We start from the raw sequence: 22,048 nt of genomic DNA, 5'->3' as shown, positions 1-22,048 counted from the left end.
GACCCTTGTAAATTAGATAATAATGCAAAATAATTTTTTTAAAACTATGTGGAATAATTTATAAATATAAGAGCAAAATTGGGTAACAACATGTTCATTATTGCTTTTCATGTTATTATTATCTCTTCACTTTATGAATTATTTATACTCAAAATTTTGGTAAAGAAAAGCATAGGTTTCTCTGAGTGCTATATTTTATTCTATTTATTTAATGAAATTCCTATTTTTAAAAATTAAAATGGATAATTTAGTGGAGGTTTATGCATTGGCTTGCCTAGCAACGACATTGGGTGTCATCACGACCTATTATGCAGTTTGGATCATGACAGCTTGGTATCAGAGTGCTAGTTTCACTTAGGTCTCACGAGTCTTGAGCAAGTATAGTAGAGTCTTGCGGATCGGTGCAGAGACGTCTATACTTATCTTGGAGAGGCTATATGACTATTAGGAAAACTTCCCTTCTTGATTCCTCGTCGTGCGATTTGATTTCATTGAAGCTTATGTCTTCATTTCCTTCCTACTCATTCTTATATGATGTTGTGCATCTGTTATCAATTGGGCATCGAGGAGTTTTAGTGGTGCTATAGATATGGCATATGATGTTTTTCCCTGCGTATCCGGCCGGACTATTATAGTCGCCTTGTCGAGGGGTGTTCTGTCTTAGCCAAGTGTTAGTGTTTCCTATGGTTTCGAGGCTATGCACAATGTATCATGATGTTAATATATTGTTATCACGTAGTGCTCATGTGAATGATAGGGTTCTAATTTATGTGTCGCAGTAATGAATGACCCGAGAGGAGGATTTCTCGGTTCGTGGTTTAGAGATTCAGCATTCAATTCCAATGGAGGAGAGGAAATTTGGAAATGGATGTCCAGGCATTGGTTGATGGAGTAGCGAGATTGGATATTTTTGAACTTGGTGGAATTCTTGTTTGTGATGTGGTATCGTCGTCCTTTTTGAACACATTTAGGCTCGTTGATGTGATGGTCTTCATTGGTTTACCTTCAGAGCAGTGTGTTGTGAAATAGTACCTACGAAGCGGGTATCAGAGATGTCGGTGTGTGACTGCTTCAGGGTTGAATCAATGTTTCTCGTGTTGATGGCTCGGAAAAATGATCTTTATGGAGGCTTAGAGTTGATGGAAATTCATTAGTTCGGATGCTAAAAAATTGAATTACGATTTGAGTCAGTATTTTAGTAGCAAAGGATGAAGAAGGACATGGAAGGTTATGTCTCACGGTATTCGAGTTGTTAGCAAGTCAAGTACAAGCAGTAGATATCGAGTAGTTTGCTTAGGAAGTTGGAATGTAGAGGGAAGAGTTTGCTAGGAACGTGGATGGATGTGAAGGCTTGATTATTGTTCCGGAATATAATATGACTTTGACTTTTGAATGCATTGTTGGATCTTCAGTTGATGTTAATGGAAATGAATGGGATTCATACGGATGGCGGATGGGTGCGGGACCCATGAGAATTAACTGATTTCATAGTAGGTGTAACTACGACAATGACGCTGGAAGATGTCGTTATGGAATTACACAAGTGGTCTATCTCATGTTAGCATGTTAGAGGTTGCTTGATTTCTGATGAAGTTCCTATGAAGAGTTCTACTTTCTATCCAACGGGAGGAATGTACTGCGATGCAAGCTCAGATCGCTTGGAGAAGATGGTGCGACTGTCAGTAGGTCGAGTTCGCATTTGGGGATGGCAATTATAGATGTGTTATGATTAGTGCAACAAGAACTTAGCAGGGCATGGCCATGGCACGACGCAGGACATTGCAGGGCGTGCCATGGCACGATGCCGCACCAAGTCATCTATGGATTAAACTTTTAAGATTTTTAATATTAAATCCATTATATATTTGAAACTATAGGCTCATATCTACTATTTATTGCAAATAGTAGATTTTTACACATAAATTTATGCTCTGTATCGAAAAATCTAGCTAGGTTCCATGTGCATGCGATAAAACCATAGAGATCCGAAATAGGAGGGAAACCAAAAGGCTTCTCTTATGTTTCCAACGTCAGTTTTTCTTCAACTTGACTTGTATAGCATGTGTTCTATAATATATATAAATGAAATGAAACTTCTAGGGTTCAGGCTGGTGCATGCAGTTCGGGGAGACATTGCAAAATTTAGGTAGAAGCGAAATACACGACTTTCTTAACAAAGACGAAACTGGGATTTAAAGTTAGTGGGATCAAACTGATGTTATTGAGAAGGAAGAGTCATTGTGGGTTCTGGATTTATGTGATCGTGGCTTAAACTAAGTGGGGGAGCTTACCGTATATGAATAGGTCAAATGATTATGTGCCCTTGCTATCTTTGGTTATCTGTAAGTTGGGGGATTAGTTATGACTAAGGGAAGAAAACATCAGGGGTAATTCGATAAGGGATTTGATGGATGTGTGCTACATTTCACCTTATTGAGTATGAAGATTCTAAAACAACTTAGGTCGGATATCTCTTTGTGAGTGTGATATACATGGGAAAAGATTCATTCGGTTGCTTCTTTGGAGTATTCATGTGCTAATAGAACACTAGTTGTTTGGTTTTATATATTCGGGACTAGCTGAGATTGGGTGGCTTTTAATAATGGTTCTAGTGGATTCAAGATTTAAGGTGTGATGCTTAAAGATTTTCGGGTTCGTTATGAGTGGCTGAGGATTGGGTTTTGCAGTAGAGTGTGAAGGGCACCGGGAGTATTTCTATATTGTCACTGGATTTGCAGAGCAGTGTTAGAGAAGTAGAAGAAACAGCTTTAGATTCACAGAAGTTCTCCTCAGGACAGGTGTATTAGATAGAGATACTATTGAGTGCATGAAAAGAGTGTAAAATGGCTTGTAGGTGTTGAGGCAATGTGGTCTTGCAAATTTGGGATCACTCGGGATAAGTGTTGATTGAGGTTCGTTGTGTGCTATAAAGGAGGGGTATTAATTCTAAATGTAAGTCAAGAGAAAACTAAGGAGTTGAGTTAGTTTAGAAGTGGTTTTGGATTGGCATGGTAAAGAAAATGATTAGATCTTTTGGTGCGATCAGCCTTTACCGGTGTTTCGTGGCTATACTTGCAGGCTTGGAAGTCTCAATAATTGGTTGTTTTGATGTGATTCAATTATGATGGTTTGGTTATGTGAAAATGGGTCCCGAAAGAGTTATGGCGGTTTAGAACACCAATTGAGTTTTGTGTCTTTGCGGTTATGGGAAGTTGGTTGTGTGTTGCGATTCTTCTTCTGAAATAAGTTAAGTGAAAGGTTTCTAAATGATGAAGTGTTTATTCTACTGGTTGTTTAAGAGTTATGATGAAATTCGTGTACTCTCGAGTAGCAGCATGATAGATGTAATGAGCAGTATGGAATCAGAATTTGAGGATTAAGGTTTGCCATCTATTTTTGACAGGAATGTCATAAGCTCGGAAGAGTTGGGGAAAGATTTCAGAAGTCCAGAGTATGCTGACGCTTTTTAGTGTCACCTGGGAAGGGTGTCTTGGGGAAGAGGCGTTGTGTGTTAATTGTGGATTCTTAATTAGCATTACAGAAATAGTACGATTAGTGTCCATGGATGTGTAGTCTTTGTTACCGGCGGAGAGTGTTGTGGGAGTATCTCCCATGGGATGATCGTATTAGTGCGGTGCGTCAGTTATTTAAGGGGTAGAGATTGAAATCGGGTATGGAGATTCTGGTATTTTTGCAAATGGGATAGTGTTTGAGAGACACTCTATTTCTTTAGTTGCGGACTGGGGGAGTTGTTCCGGATTGGACGGTAGATCGTATGTGTCATGGATAGGGTCATTGAGGATATTTGAAAGGTTATTGACCCATTTTGGGATGATCAGAATCTACCGAAGGTCCGATGGTAGGTCTAGTATGAATGTATATTTTATACCATATAAGATATGCTTACTCGGAATAGCATTCGAGCATGGTGGATGATGTTACTGCCTTCGTCTATTTCGTGCTACTCTTTTATGCCATGTGGGTTGTGAGATGGATTGATTATTCACACATGTGTTGTGATTTGGTGTAACTTGTGGTGTTATATGAGCGAGATGGCTCTCGAGGTGTAGGTTGTTTATTGCACCTTAGTCGTGCTTGGCATTCTATAGCGCATGACACTATCTGTCTCCCCAGGGTTATGTTTATGCATTTGGCAAACTTGTGGTTAATGTTGGGGATTTTGTGGGCATGCGTATTTTGGCTTGATGGGTATTTCCTTATTGCTTGTTAGGTGGGGATCGGGTGGCACACCGCTAGGGGTATGATGTTTAAATCGAATTGCATGCCGCAATAATGAGATGTTGGGCACGGTTCCTATTACTTGTTTTGTATGTCTTGTTCCTCATCTCTGATATAGGTTCATAGTATTTGTCTGGTTGTTTTATAAGTTTCGCGGGCTGGATATTTCTTTACCCTAGTTCGTTTTCCTTACTGGTCATATTCGAGTTGTGGATTATTGGAGCATTGATGACATCGTATGATATTTTGGATGGTATTTGATGTGACTTATTGCCTGAGCAGCTTGTACTATCAAGGATGAGGTTGTTGGACCTGAAATCAGTGCGATCGGATTTATATAAGGTATATTATAGGGAAAGTGTCATTACTTGTTTAGAATGAGGCAGCAATTCTAGTCTAGCGTAGAGACTCCATGAGTTATTCTTTTAGCGGGCGGCTATGAGTTTTTGCATATCTCTTTCATCGTTGTTGTATTGCGAGGGTTGGAACAAGGCTTGTGTGTGATATAAGGTATATTACGAGCATTAGGTTTGTAAATTTGCGACTGTTGTGGTTGGAGGATATTGCTACAGGCAAATGAATTATATGGTACATTGTGTGATTACAACATGGGTGCATGATCATGTTTTGGTTCATCGTTTCGAGGTTGAAACGATGTGCATATGTTATAAACAGGCCTTATAGAGAATTCGGAATGTTGGAATTTGGGTTTAAGGTTCGTTGGCTAACACAGCGGGAAGGATCTTCTGTTTGGCTTGAGCTAATGTATTCATATGGGTTGTGGTGGCATAGGTAGGTGCAAAAGGTGTTACAAAGTGATTAGGGGACACTCTGGAACGGTTCTTGGTAAGTTCAAGGACGAACGTATGTTTAAGTACGGGAGAATGTAACGACCTGACTGGTCGTTTTGTGTTCTAGCACGTCTTTCGGTGATTTGAGGCCTTGAGTAACTCCACTTAATGTATTATGACTTGCATGTGTAGTCGGATTTGAATTCTGGAAAGTTTAGAGCTGATTTGGAAGGAAAATTCTCAATTCCGAAGCTTTAAGTTGAAAGAGTAGATCAATGTTTGTCTTTTGACTAAACAACCTCGGAATCGAGATTTGAAAGTTCCAATAGGTTTAGATTATGATTTTGGACTTGGGCTTATGTTCGGGTTGAGTATCGAATGGTCCGGGAGCATTTTGATGCTTAGTGTGAAAAATTTATATTTTGAAGATTTTAGAATTTTCTAAATTCGATTCGAAGTGGACTTTGGTGCTATCGAAGTCCGTTTGGGATTTCCAGCCTTGTAATAAGTTCATATTGTGATTTGTGAATTGTACGTAAAATCTTGCATCATTCTAGAATGTCTAAGTGAGATTCAGACGCATTCGGAGAAGTTTGAGAGTGGAAAGTTAAAAGAAGAATTTTGATCGTCAATTCATGGTTTTGATGTTATTCATGGCATTTTGGGACTTTGGATAAGTTTGGATAAGGTGTTGGGACTTGTTGGTGCGATTCGACGGGTTCTCGAGGTCCTCGGGTGTGTTTTGAGGTGGTTTCAGACCATTTCTCCTTGTTTTGTAACTACTGGTTTCCGGTGTTCTTGGTGTGTATCGTGATTGCATAAAAGGAGTCAATCGCGATCGCGGAAAGGGATCTGATGGGGGCAGGAAGGCTGGCCTTCGTGTTCGAGTAGGCTTGGCATGGCTGTTGAACACGATCGCGAAAAGGTACCGAGTTCATAAAGAAGGAAGGGGGCTGGTGGACCTGGCATGCGTTAAGCCTTCGCGAATGCGACTTGGCGAACGCGTAGAGTATTTTTGGGCAGCTGTATTTTTGGCCTTAGTGATCGCGAAGTGTATTCCATGATCGCGAAGAAGAAAGGCCTGGGCAAACTTCAATTTATTTTGGGACTTAGCGCATTTCTCTCATATTTTCACTTGGTTGGGCACCTTTTAGAGCTCTTTAAAGGGATATTTTCATCATCTATTGTAAGGTAAGTGATTTTATTTATTGTAAGTTGAATACAAGAATTATATATGGATTTTAACATGAAAATTGGTAGAAATTGTGGGATTTTTTAAGAAAACCTAGAATTTAGTATTATTGGATTTTGATCACGAAACTGGAGATGATATTGAGAAAAAAAATCATATATTTGAGTTCGTGGCGTTATGGGTAATGTTTATCCTCAAAATATTTTGGAATTCGGGCATGTGGGCCCTAGGGTTGACTTTGTTGACTTTTCGTGTGGAGTTAGAAATTGTTATAAATTTTAAAATTATGAGTATTGGAGTAAATTTTTATTGGTTTACACGCTATTTGACTAGTTTCAAATCGATGACATCAGTTTGAGGTATTAGAGAGGCGTTAGAGCCAATTATGGAACTTCGGAGCAAGGTAAGTCTCCTGTCTAACCTTGTGAGGAGGAATCTACCCCATAGGTGTTATAATTGCTATATGCTACATGTTTTGGGGGCTACACACGTATGAGGTGACGAGTGTCCGTGCGTATGCTAGAACTCATGATTAGGTCGAGGTAGACTTAGACTCACACCATGTCTTCAATGTAATATTTGAGTTATCATTTCCTGTTTAATTGCTTTAATTTATGTTCATGTTAGACTTTACGCACTCTAATTTACTGCACTTTAGTTGAGTTTGAGCTTTAATCGCTAGTGTTATGCACTAATTGTGTGTTTTATGCCTTGTACGAGTGATTCCGACCTACAGAGATGTTATGGAATGAGTTCTAGATATTCTAGAGATTTGAAGTCTGAGTAAAAGTCCAAGGATTAAGTTGGGATCGTGTTCGGGGATCAACGGATGATAGCGCACTTTAAGAACGAAACAAAGAATCGAGCAGGCATATTGCGTATTGTCCAGTAAAAGGAACATAACTTTTAACTCAAATATTTATTTGGAATCCACAATATATCGTTGGAAAGCTATTTAAAAGGGCTACAACTTTCATGCTTTATGTTTTCCCAAATTCCTAATAGAACGCCACCTAGGTACGCAGCCACGCACTGGGTGCGCACTAGAGGCAGAACAAGTTGAAAAATGAACGACCAAGTGCGTGAGCATACTTCCAAGTGCACGGCCGCACATGTACAACTCCAGAAAATTGTCCTATTTTGCGTAAGAGAAGGTGTTTTTATTTGGGCCCGACCCTACTTGGTATTTATGTGTGTGTGTGTGTGTATATATATATATGAAAAAATGGTATTTTTGAGACTTTTGACATATCTTAGACCTAAGGAAGCCAAGGCGGAGGTGGAGAAGCAAAAGCTCAAGGAATCCATTATTCAATCTCAACTTAAGACAAAGGTTTGGATTGTTTATGTTTTTCTTTAGCTTAAACATTGTTATGATGAATTACTCCATATCCATGGAGTAGTTCTCTTTAGAGTTTAATGTATTTGGTGAACTGATACTTGTTTATGGATAATTAACTCTAGTTTTCATGTATTGAATCGTTTTGGATGTTTTAATCGTTGCTCATATATTCACTAGTTCATGTAATCGAGAGAGACATAACTTGTGATATCGTTGCTTTATATTTTGTTGGTTGAAGTCATTAATTCTTCTTAGTAATTGAAAGAGATTAGTTGAATTGTTGATTGAACCTAGTTAGGAGAATCATCGAGAGAGGTTCTCCTAAAGACCAATCCACTACGAATTCTTGCATATCTTCACATGCTTAAAATTGATTTATCTTGTGATGTTGAGACTTAATCGAGAGAGGAGTTTCTACTGAACAATTGAACTAATAACCAAGTGAATTCGAGAGGCTCACTTGAACATTAGAAGTGAATTATCTAGAGTTAAATCCCAAAGATTTGTCTTGCACCCATCCTATCAACCATATCTTCTCCCAATTGATAACTTACTTTGCTTATTACTTTCATTGATTGTCACTAGCCAATAATTTAGATTCTTAGTTAATTTTAGTATTAAACACAAAACTCTAAATTGTTGATCATCTTGGATAGAGATCCAACTACAAACTACAATAATATTGTTTAACTCCAATCCCTATGGATACGATGTTATATTTTACCATATTTGACTAGAGAGCATATTTAAGTGTGTGTTTGCGCTCGTCAGCAGTATTATAAGATGCATCCATGGATCAGGCTGACCTCGGCAATGTATATACATGACTATTATGGGATCGGGATGTACGCTACGATAGGAATTCATGCCTTTACTCTTATGGGATTGGGCCACTCGCCTCGGCAGAATCGTACGAAATACTTGATAAGGAGTCGGCAGACTCATTAGTCTTCCTAACTTGAGACATGACCGTTAAATTGGTGTTGACAATTACGTATTATATTTGAGGAGGTATCCGATATTTGAGGACTTTGTGTTCACTGTTCAGTCGTAGACCATATTATTTGCCTATATCTGTTCTCACTGTTTGCTTACCATGTTTCATACTTGTTTACCTTATTATATTTAATTTATTGGACCACTAGTAGGTGTCAATGTCGACCCCTCATTACTACCTCTTCAGGGTCAGGCTAGATATTTACTAGGTATGCATTCATTTACATACTTACGCTACACTTCTGCACTGAATGTGCAGGTACTGAGGCATGTACATTAGGTGGAAATCTTGGCGCATTGGCACAGTTGTTGATGGGACTTTATGGTGAGTTGAATTCCATGCTACGATCCGCATCACCCGGAGTTTCCATCATATTCATTTATTTTATCCTGTCGACTTTATATTTTAGACACATATTGTAGTAGTGTTGTATTGTTCTAGTAGATGCCCATGCACTTGTGAAACCAGATTTTGGGGGTTCCTAGTGGATGTTCATTATTTCTTTTCACGTTATTATTATCTCTTCACTTTATGAATTATTTATATTCGAAAATTTGGTAAAGAAAAGCAACAATTTCTATGAGTGCTAGATTTTATTCTATTTATTTAATGAAATTACTGGTTTTAAAAATTAAAATGGATAGTTTAATGGAGGTTCACGTGTTGGCTTGCTTGGAAACGACGCAAGACAACGACGTTGGGTGCCATCACGACCTATTATGGACTTTGGGTAGTGACACTCCACATCGCGATCGCGTAGAATACTCGATCAGCCGTTTCCCAGACATTCCTTCAACGCGTTCAAGTTCCAACACACGCATTCACGACAGACATTTTCCTGGATGTTTGCAATCGCATCAAGAACCTTCGCGAAGAGCAATAACTGAAAGTAGTTAAATTTTTTTCATTTTAACTCATTTTGACTTGTTTTCTTCCGTATCTTCTCTAAATTACATAATACATGAATATACCAATAAAACTCAACCAATGCTTTACTTTCTCACTAAAATCATACAAAAGTCTAAGTATCAAGAAGAGATAAATTGGTAAAATACCAACTTATTTTACCAACTTATCATGGTGTATTGCGGTCGCAAAGAGTTGTGCGGTCTCGCATTTGCACAGAGGAGAGGCCAGTTGGCCTTCACGATCACATTATTTTGTTTGCATTCACGTAGAATGGCTGAAGTCCTAGATCATTTTGTGCATCGCGATTGCATGACTGGAGGTCGCGATCGCGAAGAAGGAATTTTTGTCCTGGATATTTTATATCTAGAATATAGAGAATTGCTCATTTTTCACTATTTTAATTTTTGGAGACGAAAAGAGGCAATTTTTGAGATGGATTTCACACATATTTTTAGGGTAAATAATATCTACTTGATATTGATTATATATCCTGATTCCCTATCGATTTCTACACCTAAATTTTGGAATTTCAAAGTAAAATTTGGGATTTTTGTATACAACTTAAAAGAGTGTATTTTGAAGATTTGTATCGATTTGGACTCAAAGTTTAATTTTAATCACATATTTGGACTCGACAGGTTATGGGTCATCAGGATTTAGTATTAGTTTAAGATTTCGGCTACATGGGCCCACATTGACTTTTCTTGACTTTTTAAAAATTATTCAAAAATTGAAAATTTATTGATTGGGATTACTTGCTATAGTATTGTTTGACTTTCTTGGATGATGATTGAATTGGATTTGTATAAGTGGAGGTGTAGAACGAGATTTAGACGTAATTTGGGTTGATGACTAGACGCATAAGGCAAGTGTCTTGTCTAGCTTTGGCTTGAGGAAATTTTTCTTAATACATTATTGTTTGCTACATGTGGGGTTGATATATATGATAGATGTCGAGTGTATATGCATGTGCCATGGTTATTCATGCTCGGGGTAGATTCAAGATTATTTTATGCCTGGTTTGTTTTTTTGTTTTATGTGTTCAATGTTTTACTCAATTGAACGACTATGTGAGTACAATAAATCATGCTAGAGATAATGTTTAGGTTAATGATACTTTATTTGAACATCATGAGCCATTCTTATGATGATTGATGTATTTAATTTAGCAGTAGTCACATTTTGTGATGACCCAAAAGGTCATCATTTGTATTGCAAGTAAATTCAGTGTCCTGATACCTTAAAACCTCCCTTTTTGTCTCACCTCAATTCGTGTGCACAGTCCGAGCATATATCCGGAAAGCTATTATGTCAAAATTTGTGGAAAATGATAAATTTTGCTTTTAAAATGAATTTAAGTTGACTTCGGTCAACATTTTGGGTAAACAGACCGGACCCGTGATTTAATGGTCCCGGAGGGTCCGTAGGGAAATATAGGACTCGGGTTTATGCCCGGAATCGAATTCTGAGTTCCCAAGCCCGAGAAATGAATTTTTTTTTAAAAACTGTTTCCTGAAATTTTAAGAGTTTTTAGAAATGTGAATGTATTGGAATTTGATGGTATCGGGCCCGTATTTTGGTTCCGGAGCCCGGTACAGGTCTTACATGGTATTTAAGTTGAGCCCGTAAAATTTGGTAAGAAACGGACTTGAAATGGCGTGAATCGGACCCTTGGTTGTTAAAAATGGAACTTAAGAGTTCATGAGATCTTTCTGTGATTTGATGCTAAATTCGTTGTTAAAGGTGTTAATTTGGCGATTGATCGCAAGAGTAAGTCCACATAATATTTTTGAGTTAGTATACATATTTGGTTTGGATCCCCGAGGGCTCGGGTGAGTTTCGGATGAGTTTCGGGATGTCTTTATACTTGGGAAAAAGTTGCAGGTTCAGAGAAGTTGCAGGTCTCTGAAGCTAGGTCTCACGGTCCGCGGTGGGATTTATCCGATCAGTGGTGGGCAAGGCCACACCTTCGCAGCCGCGCTCGATTTTTTGCGGTCCGCAATTGAGCTCCGCGGTCGCGGTCCTTTTTATACGGTCTGCGGAGAGGGTCTGAGAAGAGTATATTTAAGCGAGACTTTTCAGTTATTTCTCATTTTTCAAAACCCTAAAACATAAGAGACGATTTTTCAAGGCACTCTTTCTTCTCCAAAACACTAGTAAGTGATTTTAAATTCATCTCTTTCACTCCTTAATTTCTTTTTATAAGATTTCATCCTAGAATCTAGGGTTTTATGGTGGAATTGGAAATTCTGGGTAAAATTTAAGAATATTGAAATTTGAGGATTTAGACCTCAAATTGAGGTCGGATTCCAAAACTAATTATATTCGGGCTCGGGGGGTGAATGGGTAATCGGGTTTTGGTCCAAATTTCGGGTTTGGACCAAGCGGGCTCGGAGTCAATTTTTGACTTTTTAAGGAAATTATTGGAAAACCTACTTTCATGCATTAGAATTGATTCATTTAGCATTTATTGATATCGTTAAGTAAATTGTGGCTAGATACGAGTGAATTGGTGGTGGAATCAAGAGGTAAAGCGGTAGGTGAGGCTTGAATTGTGTTGGTGGCATCGAGGTAAGTGTTTGGTCTAACCCTAGCTTGAGGTATTAGGAGTCGAGTCTTATTTGCTATGTGCTAATTGTTGAGTACGACGTATAGGCATGGTGACGAGTATCTATACGTTGGTGTCAAGCATGCCCGTGAGTCTTATACCATGATTAATGTGACTCCGTTTCATATTGTTCATGCTTTATATAATGATTTCTATTGATGAACAAGACTTGTGAAAGTATTTTTGGTAATTGAATATTGTAGAGTATTGGCTCAAGTTGAGAATTGAGTTGTGAAGTAAATGTGGGAAGAGAAGAGGTTTATGATATTGTCTCCTTTGTCGGGATGTTATTGCTTTGATATTGTTTCCTTGCCAGGACGTTATTATTTCATATATTGCTTCCCTTGCCCGGATATTGTTGTTGTGCTATTGTTCCCTTGACGGGATTTTATTGTAATTTTATTTATTCCCTTGCCCTTATTGCTTTGTGATTGTTGTTTGGGTAAGGACGAGTGTTAAAGCACGAAGGGTGATGCCGTGCATAATATTTTTGTGAGAGAGTAAAGAATGAAGGGTGATGTCGTGTATGATTTTTAGAGTGTTAATGCACGAAGGGTGATGTCGTGCCAATATTTGTGAGGTAAAAGCACGAAGGGTGATGCCATGCCGCCGATGTACAATTCCGTGCCGATTATATTGATTTTATTAGTGAGGACGAGAGTAAAAGCACGAAGGGTGATGCCGTGCAGTTTATATTGATTCTTATGGTGAGGACGAGAGTAAAAGCATGAAGGGTGATATCGTGCACTTGTCTTTTATTACTAATTCTTGTTGGTAACTGAACTTTGGTGATCCTTATATTTATCTGCTATTTCTTCTGTTATTACTTGATGTTCCCTGCAGCATGTTTCCTCCTCCTATCCTTAACTGTACATTTTTGCCTTTATTTTCTGATGTATATGATTTAACTGCACAAGTTATTTGGCAGTCTGGTCCTAGCCTCGTCACTACTTCGCCGAGGTTAGGCTAGGCACTTACCAGCACATGGGGTCGGTTGTGCTGATACTACACTCTGCACTGTGTGCAGATCCCGGAGTTGCAGCTTTTGGACTGCAATGAGGGTGCTGTCTTTAGTCCATTCAGGCGACCCGAGGTAGTCCTACAAGCGTCCGCAGGCCCTGGCGTCTCTTTTTATCTTCCTATATTGTTTCTTCTATGTAGTTCTGGAATAGCTTGTATTTATCTTTCGGACCCTTATTTGTAGAACTTTTAGATAGTCTATGAATTTGTGACACCAAATTCTGGGTAGAGTTGTACTTAAACTTCCGCAGTTGTGATAATCTAAACTATTAAGTATTCGCCTTTCGCACTGTTTTTATTAATATTATTTCCGCTGCTTTCGTTATGTTGTTTGGAATTTCTAAGAGATTAAAAATGAAAAGGATTTAACAATTGGATTGGACTACTTGGCTTGCCTAGCTTTCACTAGTAGGCGCCATCACGACTCCCGAGGGTGGGAAATCCGGGTCGTGACACATTTAGAACATGAACACACGTTCGCATTTGTTGTTCTTGTGACATGCCTTAAACTGTTGTATGATTACTTGAGCTTTCCTATTTCTATTAAACACTGTGTTTAGCCTTCGATGTTATGCTCGGACTTGTAGGTTATTCGCAAGTCTTATCAAACAAGTCATACATATTTGTGTAGTTATTATAAATTATCTTACTAAGGTAAAATGAAAAGTTAAAGTAAAAATACTTATAAAAATAAAAATATGGGACAGACTAAAAAATTATATTACATAAATTGAAAATAGAGAGAATAACTATTTTGTTTTCTTTCACATTTAAGAATTTAAATATATGCATTTTACCATAATTAATAGTTTGTTTGGCCAAATTTTTAAAAGAAAAAAAAGTATTTTTGAGAAGCAAAAATAGTTTCGAAGAAACAAAAAAAAATAGGTTCTTTTCAGAAATACTTTTTTTGAAAGCATATCTATAAAAAAAAAACTTAGAATCAATTTTTAAAATCTTAAATCAAATACTCTAACAAAAAGTGCTTCTAGCCAAAATAACTTTTGAGTGGTTTAAGAAAAACACTTCAAAATAAATGGCATAGCGCTGTCCGTCCTTTATCCCCGGTTTTCCCTTCCTCTATTTAGAGCTTTCTGTACGGATAAGGTTAAGGTAGTAGGAGTAATTGCTACGTAGTTGTTACCACAATCATTTGTGTAGAGAAAGGAAGGGCTGAACTCTAGCTTCTGTGCTAACTGGTGAGTCCAGTTTTCCTCTGTTCTGCTTCTCAGACTTGTCGGTTTACTCTTCTGCTTTGATTTCTTTGCATCTGAAGTTCCAGGGTGCCAAATGCCCCTTTTCTTTTTTGGACTTGAGTATCACATTCTCAATCATTATGGTCTTGGATCCCCCTTTTTGTTCGCTTCAGCATGTTTTACTGGCTTCCACTTGTTTTGTCCCTTCAAATTTTCTGTATACCTCTCAACTATTCGAAAAACTTCTCATCTATTTTCCTGTTAATTGACATGCTTTGGATATTTTCAACCAACTGTGGCGAAGATTTTCCTAATTTCTCAATAACACTGCTATTGTATTTGGTTGTTGAGATAATTTTCTCACCCAAGTAAAAAATCATTATGTTGTTTTTACTTCACATGTATGTTTTCTTAATTATATGACATTTTTTTCTAGTCTCTGTTAGACTTTTTGTTACCCATGTTCAGGGCAATTCAGCTATGTTCTTTTTTAGTACTCTACTTCATTAAGACACTAGCTACTTGTGTGTGCTCCTAAAAAGAGTGTGTCTTGTCATTCTTTTCAATAGACAGAATAAGATGTCAAACATAGATATCAGTGGAATTTTGGAGGAGCTCCCACATGATGGCCGTATCCCCAAGACAAAGATTGTTTGCACTTTAGGGCCTGCTTCTCGATCAGTGCCAGTGATAGAGAAGCTTCTTCGTGCCGGAATGAATGTTGCCAGGTTTAACTTTTCCCATGGTACACACGAGTACCATCAGGAGACCTTGAACAATCTCAAGATTGCTATGCACAATACTCAGATTCTGTGTGCTGTCATGCTTGATACTAAGGTTTGAATGTGAAGAGCCATTTTGTTTACCCATTATTTTCGTTCAACCTAGCTTCTTTTGCAATTTCTCATGTTCTTTATGCTTCTATTACTTAATTGATGTTTCCTCTTGTAGTATATTTACAAATGGGAGAATGGTGAAATAAGATTAATTTATTGGAAGAGAGTAAGTGAAACTGGTCAATAGGGAAATCACCCTAGAAGAAAAGTTCTTCATCTTGCAGTAGTCCTTGTGACTATTGATAGCTTTGTTGCGCAAGGACTTCCAGGAGATTTGGTGAATGGATAAGCAATGTTAACCTTTTGTTCAACGTTTGCTCTTGATGTGCTATTTTTGTCCACCATCTTTTGCTATAATTTGTCGATTGTTTCTCTATCTCAGACACCCAAACATATATACTTATATGTTCTATGTTCTCTATGTGGGAACTTAATACTGGGTTATGGGGTTCATTAAGTCAACATATAAATATTTGAAGTGTAGATAACTTACTCTTTACCTGTCAAAGAAAGAGACGTCACATTGTCAAAATGCACTTAACAGTTTGCAACCAAAGCTCTTTGATAGATTTTTTGTCTAGTTTAGCAAGTACCTTGTTTTCCTAATTTTGAGGAAGTTGTGCGAAATTGATTTTCAAAATTTGTCAGTTTGACCTCTATATTAAATAAGGACAATAAAGTAGGATGGATGGAGTATTATTTAGTATACCTAATGGCTTCAGTAGAACCAGATAGAATAGGTTAAGTTTCTAATCTTCTTAGATAATGGGACTATGAGAATAAGTTAGAATTAGGACAAGGTTTTGTCTGTACCTATTTCTCCAATTTGTACTTTGCAATGTTTTAAAACAACACGAGTGTCGCAGAAATGCAGATGTTAAGATGGATGCGGTGATACAATGTTGACGAATATTAGAAATACTCACATCAAGTAGCATACATAGAGGATAAATGAGAGAAGTTTGCTCGAGATGGTTTTGTCATGGCTTACGTATATCTCCACATAGATCTTCATATGCTCCTGTACATAAGTTCGACATTATGACGATTGAATGTGCTAAAATGGGATGAGGTAAACCTAAAACCGTTTAGAGACAAATTGTCTATAAAACGTAATCTCGTGGAACCAATGTGAATTTTAGCCAAAGACATAATATAGTGGAAGCAAAGGATCCATATAGATGAGATCAACTAATCTGATCAAGATTTATTATTGTTGTTTCACTTACGTGTCTGCCAGGTGTCCTTTTAGTTTGGTTAGAGACTCTGAAACTAGTAAAATGACAGTCCGGTGCACAAGGCATCCCCTAATCACGCAGGTCCAGGGAAGGGCGCACCCAGGGGGTGTGATGTTGACACCCTATCCTAATGCAAGCATTAGGGGCTGCTTTCACGGCTCGAACCCGTGACCTATAGGTCACACGAAGATAACTTAAATATGAGATTTAAGTAACTTTTAGTTTCAGAGAACCCTTAGTTTTTCTAAAGAACAAATTTTATGTAAGTAAACTAGTACTCTGTTTGTTCTATTTTATGTGACACACTTTCCTTTGTAGTCTCTTTAAAAAAGAATGACGCCTTTTTCTTTTTGAAAATCAATCTTAGCATGCCCATTTTACCCTTAATATATGACTTGCTGAGAACCACTTGATATAAAAAATCATTCTTTTATAAGGAGAGAGAAAATCAAAAGACATGTAGAACTCTTAAAAGGATAATTTTGGTACCTTGCATATATATTTGGCTTACATGTCAAAAGTCTTCTTTAATTTCTTATACTCCGTGCATAGTCAAATGCCATTGCATAAAATGGAATGGAGGGACTATCTGTGTTTTCAAATGCAAAAAGTGCAAAAGCAACAATGGTCTAGGGCTTTGAGAAAGACGCAAGAAGTGAAGCGCGCGCCTTTTTGAAGTAAAATGCACATTTAATAAATGCAAAAGTAATACTAAACATGCACTTATCACAATATAAAAAGCAAAATTGTTCATAATCCTCAGGTAAATATAGTCAAAGACAATTTTCAAAGTTCACATTTTATAAATCCTAAGACAATAAGATCATTGTTGGAATAGCATCTTATTCCTCCTCAACATGGATTGTTGGGATCCTCACCACCACTTATTTAAAGTGGAAAGACATATAGAACTCTCACCATCACTTATTTAAAAGGATCGCTATGGTAATTTACCTACATTTGACTTACATGTGACAAGTTGTCTTTAACTACTTAAGTTTTGTATCTAGTCAACTACTGTCACACTAAATGAGATGGAGGGAGTACTAAATAAAATAGTGTCAATGTTCTGTAGCTTCACTTCCGTGCAATGATGTGGACCATCCGGTCTTACCATTTCTGTAAAGATTTCTTTTAATAAAATAAAGATTCAATATTCTACATGCATTCTCTGCTCGGTTCTTAACAACATAAAGTGGCAACCACTCTATTTGTTTAATTTGTCTTCATCAATTTGTCAAAGATAGCAATCGTAAGTTTAGGAATATGACATTGATCTTTGCTTGGTTGACAACTTCATGTTGCTGAGCTGAACAATTAATAAATATTGCGAACTCCATTGAAAATAGAATATCTCAACGGCATGACTTCAAATAATAATATGATACTTTACTTAAAAATAGATACTGATTTTTTCTCATCTGTCAAGCTTTCTTGGATAAAGTTACTTGGGACCTGTTGCTAGTGGGAGGTAGCTGGTATCCCATGGAACTAGTTGAGGTGCGCGCAAGCTGATCCAGACACCACGGTCATCAAATAATATATAACAAAAGAACCCACAACATACCGAAATAGTATTATAATTCCAGAGATAATATTGTTTGGAAACAAGAGAAACAAAAATGACATTGAGCCAAAAGAAAATTAAAAGAAAAAAAAAACAGACACTATAATAGATAGATCTATTCATAAGGAGGAAGAGGAGGAGGAGCTCTGACCCGTCGCTTTCCATGATTGATTTTGCGCTTTTCCGTTTTGAGCGACCGCTTCAGTGAAGTTGAATTGCTTCAGGAGGAGTTCCAGCATCACAGAATGCAAGTTTATTTGCTGGTGTAGTTGTTAATTCTACTCTGCACATCGTGCCATGTTTTGTAAGTTGTTTTCTTTCGTTTTCTTCTCTTTAAATAGTTGAGAAACACGCTCTCGTGACCCATGTTTTATAAGGTTTTTAACCCTCGTTATTAAATATTCCTTTAAAATAAGGAGAAATTGCACGAACGTGCTCGCCCATCGTTTTCCAGGATTTGTGCTTTTCCATTATGAGTGACCTCTTCAGTAAAGTCGAATCGCCTCAGGTGTAATAAGCAACATCGTGTGCATTGCCTCGCTATCACTTAAAGTAACTATTGAAGATATAATTAAGTAAATAAAAATGTAGTCTCTCTAACAACTTAAACTTTTAAATGAAATGATCACATACTTCAACGTGGTACTAGAGCAGACAGAGATCCCGAGTTTAATTCTCATGGCTACCTATCATCAATAAAATTTTTACATGATTGGCCCATAACAAGAGAATCAATCTCACACGTGAGGGGCCGTGTTAAGGATATAATTAAATAAAAATGTGCTCTCTCTTACAGCTCAAAACTTTTAGATGAGATGGTTATACACTTCAATATTAACCAAGCGCTTGCTTTTCACAACACTAACTAGTATTTCTATTGATTTGAGGTCGAACACAACAGAATGTTTGCTCATGATTCATATGGCTAACTCCAACTTTTGTTTGGGATTGAGGCATGATAGGAGCAATTGTCATTGTGGTGGTGGCAAAATAGTTGCTCTTTCTTTTGTGCAAGCAAGATGCATCTTACTTAAACAGAATATTTTAAATGATAAATTCACCAAGAAGCATTCTTCATTATTGGATTATATGAATTTTATCTTCACTTTTTGTCATATCAATTCGGATTTATATTAAGGTAAAATTAAACTGCTATATTGTTTCTAGTTCGTGATAGTTAATGCAGTGGATTAGAATTAATGCTATATCACCAAATCTGTGTTGAGACTTTCACTTCTTTCTCCATATACTAGTATCTATGGTATAGCTTCGACTTGTTGCTTAAACAGTGAACTGTGTATGTACTTTGCAGGGACCAGAAATTCGTACTGGTTTTTTGAAGGATGCAAAACCTATTCTGCTTAGGGAAGGCCAAGAGATCACTGTAACCACTGACTATACAATAAAAGGAGATGAAGAGATGATTGCAATGAGCTACCAGAAGTTGGCAGTAGACTTGAAGCCTGGGAACACTATCTTGTGTGCAGATGGTACCATAACCCTTACTGTTTTGTCATGCGATGCAGCTGCTGGAACAGTGAGATGTCGATGCGAGAATACTGCCACTTTAGGTGAGAGAAAGAATGTAAACCTTCCAGGTGTAGTTGTAGACCTCCCAACTCTTACGGAGAAGGATAAGGAAGATATCCTGGTATGGGGTGTTCCCAACGACATTGATATGATTGCTCTTTCGTTTGTGCGCAAAGGCTCTGATCTTGTCAATGTTCGAAAGGTTCTTGGGCCACACGCAAAGCGCATACAGTTAATGTCAAAGGTATGTAAGGTTCTCTTTGCAGTTTGGTTGAGTTCTAAAACGTAATAGTAATTTATCTTTCTGTCCCTCAAAAAGAATCTTTCCGTTTGACCATTCTCCTAATTTCTTCAGCTGGAAAGCGTGTTTGAATTTGTTCCTTGTTTCTTGTGTGCGCTTGCGTGCTTGCTGGGAGTGGGGCTTAGAATGTCTTGGTATGGTGGTTGGTTCAGTAACAGTTGCCAAATGCCTGTCGAATGAATCATATGAGTTAGATAGTGCTAAACTGGTTATATCATCTAATGATTCTTTTGTTTGTGGAATTGGGTTGAAGGTTGAGAATCAAGAGGGAGTTGTCAACTTTGATGAAATCCTTCGCGAGACAGACTCCTTCATGGTTGCTCGAGGTGATCTTGGAATGGAAATCCCAGTTGAGAAGATTTTCTTGGCCCAGAAAATGATGATATATAAATGTAATCTTGTTGGAAAGCCTGTAGTGACTGCCACTCAGATGCTTGAATCAATGATCAAGTCTCCACGGCCTACTCGAGCCGAGGCGACTGATGTGGCTAATGCGGTCCTGGATGGTACTGATTGTGTTATGCTTAGTGGGGAGAGTGCAGCTGGGGCTTATCCAGAGCTGGCAGTGAAAATCATGGCACGAATCTGTATTGAGGCAGAGTCCTCACTCGATTATGGGGCTATCTTCAAGGAGATGATAAGGTCAACCCCACTACCCATGAGCCCACTTGAGAGTCTTGCATCTTCCGCTGTCCGTGCTGCTAACAAGGCTAAAGCAAAACTCATTGTTGTCTTGACACGTGGCGGGACCACTGCTAAGCTGGTTGCCAAATATAGGCCTGCTGTTCCAATTGTGTCTGTTGTTGTGCCTGTTTTGACAACTGATTCTTTTGATTGGTCCATCACTGATGAGACTCCAGCTCGGCATAGCTTGATATATAGAGGCTTGATTCCACTTCTCGCTGAAGGGTCTGCAAAGGCGACTGATGCTGAATCAACTGAGGTGATCTTGCAAGCTTCCTTGAAATCAGCCACAGAGAAAGGGCTTTGCACGCCTGGTGATTCTGTTGTGGCTCTTCATCGGATTGGTGCTGCATCAGTTATCAAGATTTGCTTAGTGAAGTAGTTGTTTTGTGTAAAGTTTCTATTGAAACAGCCTGGCCTAGGTTGGTTTCCGTTCTGCTTTCTTGTCATCATCATGCTTAATTCTAGCGATTATGTCATAAAATCTTTAAGATTTCTATTATTAATCAATTAGCCATAACTTATTAGGCCCAAGGACATTTTGTTATCAATTAGCATCAACTTAGTATATTCAAGGACCAGTGTAATTCATATGTTTTATGTTGCATATGCTCTTAGTAATGCTTCAAATATTGCATTTAGAATAAGAGTTACCTGTTTGGCGTAACGTAACAATGCATTTAAGCCGTACTCAGGGAGAAAAGGTGGAAGAAGGACAGAATTCATGTAGAAACACTGGTAAAGTGTTCCGTGGGGTATCATACGCAGGTACAATATCGTCAACTCTTGTATTCGCTTCTGCACCTGTGCTGCCTTTGATATGTAAGTGATTGATTATGCATGCATAGCTGCGAAGCTAATATTTCACGATCAGATGTGGGTACAATGGATTCTGGAGGAATAATGACTTTTTACCTCAACCAGGAGTAGCTTTTTGGACAGGTTCGTCACTGGTAGACGCTGTGTAGTGATTTGAAAGTAGTAGCTCCCGCACCTATAAGCACTTCGTCTTTACCTTAATGTTCTTCTTTGGCAAGGACTGCACACACAGATAAGCGGAGCTATTGGAAAATGATATTGCATGTGTATTAGTCTCTCAAATACATTAATCATGTCGTTCTAGAACCACCCCGACCCCACTGTGAGATTTCGATGGGCTGTTGTTGTATGTCATTCTAAAACCACGTCTTAGAGTTGGTCATAGAGGGTTAAATCGTGACTCCAATAGAGAGACTTAAGGCAAAACACTAGATCAGAATTTTAGGTGATTGAAAAAGAATGGGAGAGCTTATAATGTGGTCCTTTAATTACTTGAAGACAAGTAAAGTGTGGAAGAAATTAATTACTATCTTATCAACTCATTACCTGGACTTTTAATTGGGATAAATTTGTAGAGCAAACATGGTGAGCATTACTAATTTCTTATGAATTACAAGCAAAAATCACAAGCTAGTTACATGTATTATCTGATGAGAAAAGGATCTTCGGTACATACATTAGGATACAAACGTAGCATTGATGTTTAGGGTGTGTTTGGTATAACGGAAAATGTTTTTCGTTAGAAAATATTTTCCGTGGTCTGTGGAAAATATTTTCCA

At 37.8% G+C, this 22,048-nt stretch overlaps 1 protein-coding gene across 1 annotated transcript; it reads left to right on the top strand.

Moving 5' to 3' along the window:
• Positions 1-14,104: 14,104 nt before the first annotated feature.
• On the top strand, positions 14,105-21,025 carry LOC104233810 (pyruvate kinase, cytosolic isozyme). Its single transcript, XM_009787259.2, has 4 exons — positions 14,105-14,297; positions 14,864-15,131; positions 19,248-19,709; positions 20,020-21,025. Exons 2-4 carry the CDS (start codon positions 14,874-14,876, stop codon positions 20,830-20,832), a joined length of 1,533 nt encoding a protein of 510 aa, XP_009785561.1. The 5' UTR covers positions 14,105-14,297; positions 14,864-14,873; the 3' UTR covers positions 20,833-21,025.
• The last annotated feature ends 1,023 nt before the right edge of the window (positions 21,026-22,048 follow it).

The sequence above is a fragment of the Nicotiana sylvestris genome, chromosome 4 (genome assembly GCF_000393655.2).
Source record: "Nicotiana sylvestris chromosome 4, ASM39365v2, whole genome shotgun sequence".
Taxonomy (NCBI): Eukaryota; Viridiplantae; Streptophyta; class Magnoliopsida; order Solanales; family Solanaceae; genus Nicotiana; species Nicotiana sylvestris.
The sequence above is the reverse complement of the archived record's forward strand: the minus strand, read 5'-3'. Positions and strand labels throughout refer to the sequence as shown.